At 48.6% G+C, this 11,708-nt stretch overlaps 2 protein-coding genes across 2 annotated transcripts; both read left to right on the top strand.

Annotated features, from left to right (window-relative positions):
• Positions 1 to 2,898: 2,898 nt before the first annotated feature.
• On the top strand, positions 2,899 to 3,922 carry LOC135179606 (C-C motif chemokine 3-like 1). The gene is made up of 3 exons (XM_064151618.1): positions 2,899 to 3,091; positions 3,318 to 3,420; positions 3,592 to 3,922. The coding sequence occupies exons 1-3, from the start codon at positions 3,007 to 3,009 to the stop codon at positions 3,683 to 3,685; spliced, it is 282 nt and encodes a 93-aa protein (XP_064007688.1). The 5' UTR covers positions 2,899 to 3,006; the 3' UTR covers positions 3,686 to 3,922.
• A 609-nt stretch (positions 3,923 to 4,531) lies between these two features.
• Positions 4,532 to 11,351, top strand: LRPAP1 (LDL receptor related protein associated protein 1). Its single transcript, XM_064151617.1, has 8 exons — positions 4,532 to 4,760; positions 6,058 to 6,202; positions 6,583 to 6,707; positions 7,997 to 8,117; positions 9,015 to 9,173; positions 9,690 to 9,772; positions 10,175 to 10,351; positions 10,648 to 11,351. Exons 1-8 carry the CDS (start codon positions 4,581 to 4,583, stop codon positions 10,711 to 10,713), a joined length of 1,056 nt encoding a protein of 351 aa, XP_064007687.1. The 5' UTR covers positions 4,532 to 4,580; the 3' UTR covers positions 10,714 to 11,351.
• The last annotated feature ends 357 nt before the right edge of the window (positions 11,352 to 11,708 follow it).

The following is an 11,708-nucleotide window of genomic DNA, read 5'->3' as shown; positions in this document are numbered from 1 at the left end:
TCTCAGCAGACACAAAATGATACTGAGCCACACCTGAATAATGCAGACCTGTGACAGAGAGCTCATCCTTGTGCACCTAGGAAAAGCGACAGATGTCCAAGCAGTCGGGAGCGCTACAGCCAAGGATGCCAATGAGTGCCTTTGTTTCTTCCCCAAACAAATCAAAATCCACTTAAATCAGCTGCAAAGATCATTTCTGGAAGGGCTGAATTTATCATCATTCACACAGTTTAGCTAAGGAAATCATTTCAGTAAGATAACAGGAACAGAAAGCTATTACCAGTTCAGAGAATTAACTACACCAGAGAAATGTTTTGCAGTCACACTGCACCAATGCTTGGTTTGTTCTTCCACCAAAATGAAGAGCAGAGAAGCAAGGAGCCACTCCCTGAGAATACCAATCTAGGTGGTTCTCTTCAATGTTCCAGTAATTCACATGACAGACATAGGTAAGAAGCTAATGTAATAACAAACATCTCCCCAGTTCACCTTTTCAGCATGTTATGAAGTTTGTTTTCTTCAGGTTGCCTCTGTTTATCTTTCTGCTTGAATGCACAGAATGGAATTCAAGGCAACTAAAAAAGCTACTGCAGAAAAAGAAGCTGAACTTCATTTGAATGGACAAAACCATATGAAAAAGAGAAACAAAACAAACCACCAAACAAGTTTCATCCGTACTACAAGAGCAGTTTTCCTCTGATTCAGATTTGAAACAAGAAACCATCTGATACTTGAAGAAGACACACTGCTTGGGTTTGCTCGAGCAGAGAACTGAGAGCCAGCCATGCAGAGGAGCATGGAGACAGATGCTGAGATGAAGACTGCTTCTCTGGGATGCAAACTGAGTCTGCACTGAGCAGGAAACTTTACAGCAGTGTCTCAGGTACAGCTGTGAGCCTCTGGGCTGCCTAAGTGTGCAAAATGCTTACCAGACAATTATGACTTTCCAGCACAGTGAGCTACCACAGGTTCCTTAAGGGAATATTAGAGCAATCCAGGCTCCGTTAGCTCTGCAGCTTAAGTAGTCAAAATTGGTGTCTAGAAGCTGACTCTGACCTTGGGCTGAGATGTGCAGAACAGCACAGTGAAGGAACAGGCTTTATGTCCTGACAAGTAGGATTGTGTCTTTGATGAGAGATTTCAGCTCGGTTACTCCAGATGTGTACTGCAGACTATTTTATCCTGGGAAACCCAAAGCTCACCTGAATGAATGCTCTTTAATTTAAGGTGAATTAGAATATAAGGAACTACATATAACTCTGTGAAAATGAATTGATAAGATGCAGAACAATGCTTTCTCTTCTGTTACTTACCAAAAACAAAACAAAAGGGTGCCTCCACATTTACCAAATCATACTGAGAGGCAGACACCAGGCACAGAGAAAGTTTTGTGTCACCAACCGAGCAAAGACAACCAGGCATCTCCAAAACCACCCTGATTTGGAGGCTTCCTGTCCTATCAATTAGGTGTAGAGACAGGATACAGGGCAACAGCTTAAACTGGAAGAGGGGAGATTTAGATTAGATATTAGGAAGAAGTTCTTTGCTGTGCAGATGGTGCTGATGGAACAGGTTGCCCAGAGAAGCAGCAAATGCCTTCTCCCCCAAACTGTTCAAAGCCAAGTTGGATGGAGCTTTGATCAGCCTTGTCGAGTAGGATGTGTGCCTGACTATGGCAGGAAGGTTGGAACTGGATTATCTTTAAGGTCCTTTCCAACCCAAACCATTCTGGGAGCCTATGGCTTGGACTCTGCCACCCTGCTGAATGGCTGAAGCAGCAATCTGAGCCCACAGCCTAGCCTGCCACCATTCTCAACCCCAAACTTACACCTCTTTGTTAAAGGATTTTAATTAGGGATGAAGTCTGCAACCTTTTGACTGAAAAGGGCCAGCATTTGCAATCCCAAACATTAATTCCCACATGTCCCCACCAGTGCAGCCTCAGAAGAGAGAAGCAAAACTTGCTACTTTCTTTTCTTCCTTTTTTCTGGCCTTGTTCTGATTTCCTCACACTGTGATCATGGAGCTTAATGCCCTAGCCTAGCTCTTGCAGCAGCAGCAGGATTGGTGTTGCAAGAATTTGGGCTCTGGCCAGTCCCTGCTGAAAACTCAAAAGGAATCTGAAAGTCAGAGCCCCTTGGCTGGCACTTCCCCTTCTGCAGTTGATGGAGACCTGGCATAACTCCCTTGGCACAATGCATGCACTTTCTTTCCTAGAAACTTTGGGGAAACAAAGGGAGGACCATAGGGGCTGAGCATCAAGCAGAGGAAAGCTCTGCAGCTACCCCAACTCCACCCCCAGTTGTGGTTCCCCTGGGCCTCTCAGAGCACCATGAAAGTCACAGAATGGAACTGTAGAATCAGTTAAGATCCGAACCTGAAGATCAATGTGTGCAGCTGTGCCACAACCAAGCACATCACTAAACCATGTTTCCAAGTGTCACATCTTTTAAATACCTCCAAGGGTGGTGACTCAACCACTGCCCTGAGCAGCTTGTTCCAATGACTGACAACTCTTCCAGTAAAGATATTTTTCCTCATGTCCAGTCTAAACCTGCCCTGGTACAGCTTGAAGTAGTTTCCTCTCATCCCATCACAGGTTACTGGGGAAAAGAGACTGGCACGCACCTGGCCCCAATTCCCTTTCAAGGAGCTGTAGAGAGAAATGAGGTCTCCCCTCAGCCTCCTTTTCCTCAGACTAAGCAACCCCATTTACTCAGCTGCTCCTCACCAGATCTGCTCTCTTGAATCGTAAAGTTGCAGCCTTGGGTCAGTGCTTCCCTTTCTGTGGTTTTTTTGCCTTCCTTAGTTCAGCAAAACTGGGTGATCCCAGCATCATTCTCCCAGAATGACACACGTGTTTTCTCTTCTTAGAACCCTGCACCCATAGATACTAGAGGATAAAAGGAGAGTGGCAGCAGCAGGGGGTGAGCGTTTTGCAGAGGAGAGTCCTGCAGCCGCTCCAGTTCTAGCTCCGGTCTCGGTTCCTTTGGCCTCTGCAGCACCATGAAGGTCCTCACAGCTGCGCTGGCCGCTCTGCTCCTGCTGGCCATCTGCTCTGGCATTGCCTCATCCTCTGAGACAACAGAAGGTTTGCTCTCCCTGGGAAAAGCCTCACTGAGAAGATCCGCGTGTCTGTGGGCAGGGCTGGAAGCGGGTGGTCATCACGGGTGTGGGGAGGCAGCCTCAGGCACAGAAGCTTCCAGAGGGTGGCCCTCAGGGATACAGCACTGGTGACAGCAAAACCTCCAGGAGCCTCAGGCAGAGCCTTTGCCGCACTGAAAGGTCTCACTGGGGCTGTCTCTCTGCATCCACAGTCCCCAGCCTGTGCTGCTTCAAGTACATGCAACGCCGTGTCCCGCTCAGAATGGTCGCCTCTGCCTACCGCGTCAGCGGGACCTGCTCCCTGCCCGCCATCGTGTGAGTACCCAGCACTGCCAGGCTCGGCGTGGCAGCCAGCCCTGCACCCACGCCTGCCCCAGGCAGCCTAGCAGGGGGACGGGGCAGGCCAGGGATGCCCAGGGTGCTGCCAGCAGCACAGGCACCCCGCTGCCCTGGCTGAGCAGCCCAACACTGTTTTCCGCCTGGCAGCCTGGTCACCAAGAGAGGGGCCCAAGTGTGCACGGACCCCAAGGCGCCCTGGGTGCAGGCCTACCTGAGGCACTTCCAGAGCCCACAGAAGTGACCCTGCCCTGCTGCCGCCCCAGCGCAGCTCGGCCCCACGCACACGACAGGCTGCTCCAGCTGCATCTGTCTGCAACCAGGACGCTTCTTCTAACCAGCCAACACCGCTCATACTAGATTTTGTTTGCTGAGCAAGTTGAAATACAACCAAAAAGCCATTCTGAAAGCATCGACATGCCTGTTAACGGATCAGGACTTGTGACAGCTACCTAAATAAAGTGGCTTGCTTATCATCAAACCTTCCCTGTGTCTCTGAAGCCCTTGCTGGAGCCCCGGCACAAAAGAAAAGGGCCCATGGGTACCCTCTTGCCCTCCTCGTACGTCGGCTTCACTGCTTCCCCCTGTGCAGGGCAGCCTTGGCCCCGCAGCATCTCCCACACTGCTTCCCTATCTCCATCCCGGGTCAGCTCCTGCTCCCCAGCCAGTCCTTCCCAGTGTGCTCTCCATCAAGCGTTTCTCTTTTAAGAAGGACAATACGAAATAAATAAACAAAAAGCGAGCCCGTTCCAGTCTTGACAACCCTTTCAGCGCTGAATTTTCTTCTAATGCCCAACCTAAACGTCCCCTGGTGCAGCCTGCGTCCGTCTCCTCTCGTCCCATCACTTGTTACTAGGGAGAGGACACCGACACCCACCTGGCTCCAGCCTCCTCTCAGGGAGTTGCAGAGAGCGAGGTCTCCGCTCAGACACGGATGACACCGAGTCGCTTGACGATAAACAGCTCAAACCCAAGCGTCCCGCTACGCAGAGCCCACCCTATCCACCAGCTTATCGCCCTGCCCTGGTTTTCCAGCGCCCCTCCCCACCCAGACCCCTGCCGCGGCCGAGCAGGACGCACCGCCGGGGGCGGGGAGCCGAGCGGCATCTCGGGCCCTGTAGTTCCGCACCCGGCACGACATGGCGGCCTGCAGCGCTCTGGCGGCTCTCGCTGCCGCCTGCCTCCTTGCCGCCGGTGTCCAACCCAGCAAGTACTCCCGGGAGGCCAACGAGGGCCTGGCAGACGCCGGCGCCAGGCGCCGGGAGAGCGGGGAGTTTCGGGTGGTGAAGCTGAACCAGGTCTGGGAGAAGGCGCAGCGGGTAAGTGAGGCGGTGCGCAGGAGCGGGGCCCTGGCGGCCCTCCGCGGGGCGCTCCCAGCGGCACCTAGGGTCGGGCTTGGCTGCTCCGAACGCTCCTCTCGAGGCAGCAGTGGCAGCAGGTGTGATGCAGAGGGGGAAGCGGCGCAGGCGGCAGCTGGGGCGGAGGGCTGGGTATGAGGGGAAGCCCAGGCTGCCCAGCCCGGCGTCGCCACGGCAGGCCCCGGCTCGGTGCTGGGCCTCTGGACCGCCAGGGGCTTTGGTTTTCAGGCCGGGCTGACACTGACCGGCAGCTCTGAACGGGACTCGCAGAGCCCCGCTCCCCGGGGCCGGGCCAGGCGGCGGGGAACGGCGATGCTGGCAAAGGGCTTCGCACAGGAGCTCCTCTCGTTCCCACCTGCCGTATTTCTCTCCGTCTAGGGATATTCCCATGTGTAAATCCAGCAGTTAAAACACATACGTGCGCAGGAAGGGGGAGAGAGGAGTTCCTCTGGTGCCGTGCAGCTCGGGGGCTGGTGCCTGCACTCACCGCTTTACTGCTTTAGCCCTTTTTGTTAAGGGAGGTGATGGTCACATCTGTCTGCTGCAGATAGCCATAGTGCCTACTTTGCACAGAACGGGAGCTCACTGCACTGGACAGAAAGACATCCTCCACCTTCTTTTATACCAAGCAATGTAGTCACCACTCCCAGAAGGGTTGATTTTGACAGTGATAATTAAGTATCTCTCACTTGGAGCTAAAAAAAAAAATAAATATTTTAAGTGAAAATACAGTAAAAACATTTTAGTGTGGTGGAAACACTTAATTACAGCCAATCAGAATGGTTCCAACAGGAGGGGAGGAGCACAATGCCAACCCATACTCCTCTCCTGAATATTGTGGAGGCTGGAAGTTAGGGGCATGGATGGTAAAGGTTCAGTGCTTGCAGGCAAAAGAATGTGGTTAATATTACTTCTGCATTGCCTGTACCCTGGATAGGCCCCTAAACCATGTCCCTAAGCACCACATCCATGTGTCTTTTGACCACCTCTGGGGATGGTGACTCCACCACCTCCCTGCACAGCCTGTTCCAAGGCCTGAGAACTCCTTCTGCAATGAAATTGTTGCTAACATCCAACCCGAACCTCACTCCCTGTTCATAGATGAGAGGTGTTGTGTATGCAGTGGCTCATACCTTAAGGCTCCTACATTCAGGTGGACACAAAGCATTGAAATAAAAGAATGCTGTGCTGTGCTGGCTTCTTGCAGCAAGAGGTGACTCCACATAACTGCATGCAAACCTCTTTCTGTTCCCGGTAGCTTCATCTCTCTGCTGTGAAACTGGCAGAGTTGCACAGTGATCTAAAAATACAAGAAAAGGATGAACTCAGCTGGAAAAAATTGAAGGCTGAAGGGCTAGATGAAGATGGAGAGAAAGAAGCCAAACTCAGGCGCAACTTAAATGGTAAGGTATATCTTTGGAAGGACTTAGAGGAAACTTAACAGATAAGCTATTACCTTTGCAGAAGGACTTGGCTTCAGACATGTGGTTAGATACCTGTGTTTGTGTTTGAACCACTAGATTACAGGCTGTCTTCCCAGAGCACACAAAAGTTCTCTGGAGGTCAGCAGGGGGGAGCTACAGGAGGCTGACAGATTCCTCTGCTCCCGATACTTTCAGAAGAGGCCATTAAATCTGAGGCCTCTCTTGTTACATACTGTCAGCTTTTCTGGCTATGAGCTGCAAAATCCAGCTCTGCACGTCAAGGGTGCAGCCCATGCACCTCCTCTTCCACACATCCATGGGTTAATTCTAATGTTTCTGTATCCTCTATTCCCTTGTAGTCATTATGACCAAATATGGAATGAATGGAAAGAAGGACTCTCAGCTGGTCGATACCAACTACATTAAAGATGGTACAGAAAGTGATACACTAGATGATCCAAGACTGGAAAAGTTATGGAGCAAGGTGAGGAAAGTTTCCAGGAACTGGAGTGTAGGAAAGAAGTGTTTTTTCACTGCACTATTGTCTCTGTCCTTCTGAGAGCCCCCAGACTTGGCACTGAGTAGTTTTACTACTTTGAACTATTGGCCAACCTGCCGTGCTCTGTAGCTCACCTCTTTGTGCCCCAAGGGCATCCTACCTGCCTCCAGGCTACCAGATGTGGCAGGTTCTCTTTGCCAAAGCAAACACCTAGGTGAGTCTGCATGGGGAGTAAGATCCTGGATCCAGGTTTCACTGGTCTCAGGATTTCCCTTGTGGGGCTGTCAAGACTGTGTGGCAGTAGAGCTGTGCCACTTTCCCTGTTTGTTGTGTTTTAAATAGATTCATTTCATAGGCTCTTAAAGAATGAAATCTATAGTGAGAGATAAGGACTTGCCCAACCTGGTATTCCATTGAAATTAGGTATGCATAAAACCCAGGTAATGTACTGTCAGGTTCAGAAGTTAAAACTGGTGAAGCCAGGATCTTCAAAATTGAAATAGTTCAAGCTTTGAGAAACAAGAGAGCAAAGAATTCTTAACACCAGTCTAGCACAGTGGTAGTAAAGCAGAGAAAATCTTTGTGGAATTGAAGATGTTACTTGTAGTTAGGTGCAGCTCTGCCAAGGAACATGAGGTCAGGTGCTTTGGGGGACAGTGAAGTGCATTGGTTAGAAATAATCCCTAAGCACACCACAGAAGCGGATTGAGGCAGGTATGAAAAATATTCACTTCTGCTTTGTGCACTGCAGAAAATCTGCCACCAGATTTCTGGGTAGAGCTCCAGCTGCCTGGCTCTTAGCAAGTGCTGCCTGTCTGCTTGCTGAAAGTAGTCTAGTGAAGAAGAAATCGCTGCAGAGCAGATGCACAGCAGTGATAAAATCTCCACTTGCAGAACAGCAAGATCAAGTAAAGACTGTGCTTAAGATCAGGTTGCATCCCTCGTGCAGACAGTGCCCTTGCAGTTGGCATGTGGAGCTCCAGGGCCCTTGTTTCTCTTTAAAATGTTTCCTGTGGAATAGAAGTGTCCCCTTTCACTGGGTAGTCCAGAGCAAGTCTGAAGCAAATTGTCTTTTGACATGAGCACAGCCACCATGTCCACCAGTGTCTAAATCCTGAGCTCACATTAGTATAAAAGGATTTGAAACAAAATATACTCAGGAAAAGCTGCACTTAATTTTCTAAATGTGATGGGAAGTGCAAAAAAAGAGGTTTTGTTGAGTACACTCAAAAGCACTTGGCCTGGAAAGCAGAACTTGCTGGTGTTTCTTTCAGGCCAAGAGCTCTGGGAAGTTCTCTGCCGAGGAGCTGGACAAGCTTTGGCGAGAGTTTAAGCATCACAAAGACAAGATTCACGAATACAACATCCTGCTGGAGACCGTGAGCAGGACAGAAGGTGCCTCTAATGTTTCCAGCTGGGTTCTGCTCTTTGCCCTGCCTGTTGCCTCCACTGTTTCCAGTTGTCTTTGAAACACCTCAGGGCTGACATTCCTGCTTGTAGATGCTGGCATTGCCAGACACTTGGGGGGTTGAGTTCTGCAGTAGCTGCCAGGGATCTCACCAGCTGATGAAAACGGTGCCGTTTCACTTTGCTGCTTCTGCCTGTGTTTCACCAGATGAGCAACCATGGCCATGGCAGCTGAGTGGAAATTATGCAGCAAACATAGATCCACTGCTGCAAAATGTAGTCCTACAGTCTGCAGAACATGCATGTTGTATCTCACCAGCCGGGAGCCCAAGGGGATCTGTTGTATAATCTTAGGCACTGAGCCTGAGATGTGTTACAACATCAAGGATCCGAGTCCAGCTTGCTGTACTAATCCAAGTAAAATCTTTGGAGCCAAAGTATTCTAAAGCTTTGAGGGAGTTTGATGTTTACACTGTAAAATCCAAGCTGGAAGCTGCTGGAAATCAACATCAGATGTCCTCATGGGTTCATGAAATGGCCAGGAAAGAAAACACAGGACTCATCAGCCATCCCTATCTCATTTCTTTGGGATATTGCTAACCTAGGAAAATAAGAACATTTCCTTACTAAAAATCTTGGCTGTTGGCCAGTGGGACTTAAAATGCATTTCTGTAACTCCACTCTCCAGAGCACTGAGAGGCATTGATCTTAGCTCTGACCTGCAAAAGGATTTACTGCTTCTCAGTTGTGCTTGTTGATGTTTCCCCTCACATTCACCTGCTGCAGATTTACCATTTTTAATTCGCCTCACATCTGGGCTATTTTTGGAGCTTCTGACCTATTGGAGTTTGGCCAAAAACCACTAACACTTTCCTTCTTCAACAGATATCCACAAAAATGTTATCAACCCATCTGAGGAGAACCTGGTGAAAGAGGAGATATTGCACAACAAGCACAGAGAACTCAAAGAGAAGCTGAGAAGCATCAATCAGGGCTTTGAGCGACTGCGTAAAGTCAGTCACCAGGGATATGACACCACCAGTGGTATGATGCAGTGGGGTTTCTGCTTATTTGGGGTTCCTGCTCATTTGGGGTTCAGTTCACTTAGAAAAAAAAATACAGATCATGGGCAGGTAACAAGATGCAGCCACAGTGTCACAGTACCTGGTGTCCCTACCAGGGACTGGAGAGGTACAGCAGCCTGTTGTGTTTAAACCCAACACTAGAAGCGTGATGAAAGGATAAGGAGAAACTGACAAGGATGGTCCTGGTCTGCTGTGCCTCTCTGAGAAGGGATGTTACATCTTCAGGAGGGCAGGCAAGGGAGGCAACATGCAAGGCAAGAGATGCCATGCTTTAGCTCCTTTAAGGGGCTTTACCCCTTAAAAAAATCCTTACTCCAGCAATGCTACAGTGAAGTACTTGCATTTTCTCCCTTTAACTAGACCTGTTAGCAATGCAGTGCTCAGTGTATCTGTGGGTTTGCCTGTGGGAAAGCATGCTCAGCTTGGGTAAAAGCAGCATGTCCAGATGTTCATTTGGTGGTCTGTGTTTGTTTAGAATTTGAAGAACCCAGAGTGATTGATCTGTGGGACATGGCCAGATCAGCCAATTTCACTGAGAAGGAACTTGAATCTTTTCGGGTAAGCAGAATTCCAGTTAGAAGTGAAAAAGTTTTCTGTGCTTGACATAGTAGCCCAGCATTTCAAACATCTCTAATCTTCAAACTAGAGAGGAGAAGATACAGATTAGATGTTAGGGGCAGGTTCTTTACCATGAGGGAAGTGGAACACTGGAACAGGTTGCCTGGGGAGGTGGTTGGGGCCCCATCCCTGGAGACATTCAAAGTGAAGCTTGACAGGGCTTTGAGCAACCTGATCTAGTGAGGATGTCCCTGCTGACTGCAGAGGGAGTTGGACTAAATGAGTTTCAGAGGTCGCTTCCAACCCAGACCATTCTGTGACTTTATATCTTGGTAAGAAGAGAGAGAGAGGAAAGCTTGGAAAGAAAACCCTTTGAAGCTTTGTGTGTGTTTGTTGTCTTAGGAGGAGCTGAAACACTTTGAAGCAAAAATTGAAAAACACCATCATTATCAGAAGCAATTGGAGATTTCCCACGAGAAGCTGAAGCACATAGAGGGAACTGGTGACAAGGATCACCTGAACAGAAACAAAGAGAAATATGCCATGCTGGAAGAAAAGACAAAAGAACTGGGATACAAGGTATGTATAAATCCACCAGACTCACAGGCTGAAAGTGTACCTCAGTGGCAGAAGGGATGTAGATTATCCAGCATGGATTTTTTGGTGCCATTTGAGTGGCTGCCAGAAGAGGAATTTAAGACACAGCCCTGCTCCACATCTGCTACAGCCTGTGCATGATTTTTCACAGACCTTGTTCTGTAATGCCTGAAATCTCCCTGGCCCCTGCTCTTCTGGTGTCACAGACCCTGATAGCAAAGTGTGACTATAGGATAGGGTTGCTAAAGATTGACTGATGTGTTTTGTTTCCCTGCTAGGTAAAGAAGCACTTGCAAGACTTATCCAGCAGAATCTCTCAAGGCCTTCCACACAATGAGTTATAAAAACATATTGTCCTTTATGGGATCAGTGTATTAACACAGAAAATGTGGAGTTTGAATAGGACTGCCCAAGGAGTCCCTGAAAGAGCAAGGATGGGACAAGGTTGTCCTGTTAAGAATTCTTTTTTCCCCTTCACTCAATTGCCAAGTTTGTATTTGCACTACCAAATGAAATGATTAGATTATAAATGTGAGTTACACATCTTGGATCATAGAAATATTACATCTGAATCAAGTAACAGCCTTTGAAAGAAGCAGTCATGTCTGAAGGAAAAGATGTGTATTCACAGATGATTCCTGCTGATGAGAAACAACCACTCTGACAGTCAGGAAAGGTTTTCTGATCAATGAAAGCAAACACCGAGGTACAGGGAGTTAAAAGAGGCCAGAAACGTCTTTTATGTCAGTGCTTTTCCTACTGAAGGTAACAAAAGTATTTCTGCTGCCTCTGAGCAGTGGGTCAGAGCTGCACTGTGTATGAATCTTTCATGTGAGGGGGAGGTAGAGGGAACAAGTATTGAGATCAAGTTACAGACTTTAGTTACAGACTAACACATAGGAGGTTACTGTGTATGTACAATTACCTCGTTCATGGTTGCTGCGGTTTGTTACAGTTAGTCATTAAAAACATCCCAACTGTACCCGAGAGCCTTTGTTTTGTTTTCCTCTCATTTAGGGGAGAAATAACCAGACCAGTGCTTTGAGCATGTTGCTTTCCTTTCTCCTGAAGTTCACTCACACATTGGCATTTAAGACAAGGAGGGATGTCTTTGCACCACAAGAATGCGTTCCTACCTTCTTACCTTCTGAATTAGAGAGAAGACTTAGGCAGCCTCTGCCTGAGCACATACTCCAGTACAAGTTAATAGTCAGACTGCTGCCACTTTTGAGACCATTTTTCTGTTGTGCCTGAGAACTGTGGCAGGTATTTTAACCTGGGGTTAGGGCCAGTGCTGACTCTTTCTTCCTAGGGAGTGTGTCACTCTTCACTAAGCACC

This window comes from Pogoniulus pusillus, chromosome 11 (assembly GCF_015220805.1).
Source record: "Pogoniulus pusillus isolate bPogPus1 chromosome 11, bPogPus1.pri, whole genome shotgun sequence".
NCBI classification, from domain to species: domain Eukaryota; kingdom Metazoa; phylum Chordata; class Aves; order Piciformes; family Lybiidae; genus Pogoniulus; species Pogoniulus pusillus.
This window is presented reverse-complemented; position numbering and strand designations above follow the sequence as displayed.

Bases quoted from the DNA above. Each gene is read 5' to 3' on its own strand.
- LRPAP1 (XM_064151617.1), top strand. From the start codon at position 4,581: ATGGCGGCCTGCAGCGCTCTGGCGGCTCTCGCTGCCGCCTGCCTCCTT. The intron at 4,761-6,057 runs GTAAGTGAGGCG...TGTTCCCGGTAG, and splicing joins TCTGGGAGAAGGCGCAGCGG to CTTCATCTCTCTGCTGTGAA. The intron at 8,118-9,014 runs GTGCCTCTAATG...CTTCTTCAACAG, and splicing joins GACCGTGAGCAGGACAGAAG to ATATCCACAAAAATGTTATC.
- LOC135179606 (XM_064151618.1), top strand. From the start codon at position 3,007: ATGAAGGTCCTCACAGCTGCGCTGGCCGCTCTGCTCCTGCTGGCCATC. The intron at 3,092-3,317 runs GTTTGCTCTCCC...CTGCATCCACAG, and splicing joins ATCCTCTGAGACAACAGAAG to TCCCCAGCCTGTGCTGCTTC. The intron at 3,421-3,591 runs GTGAGTACCCAG...TCCGCCTGGCAG, and splicing joins TGCTCCCTGCCCGCCATCGT to CCTGGTCACCAAGAGAGGGG.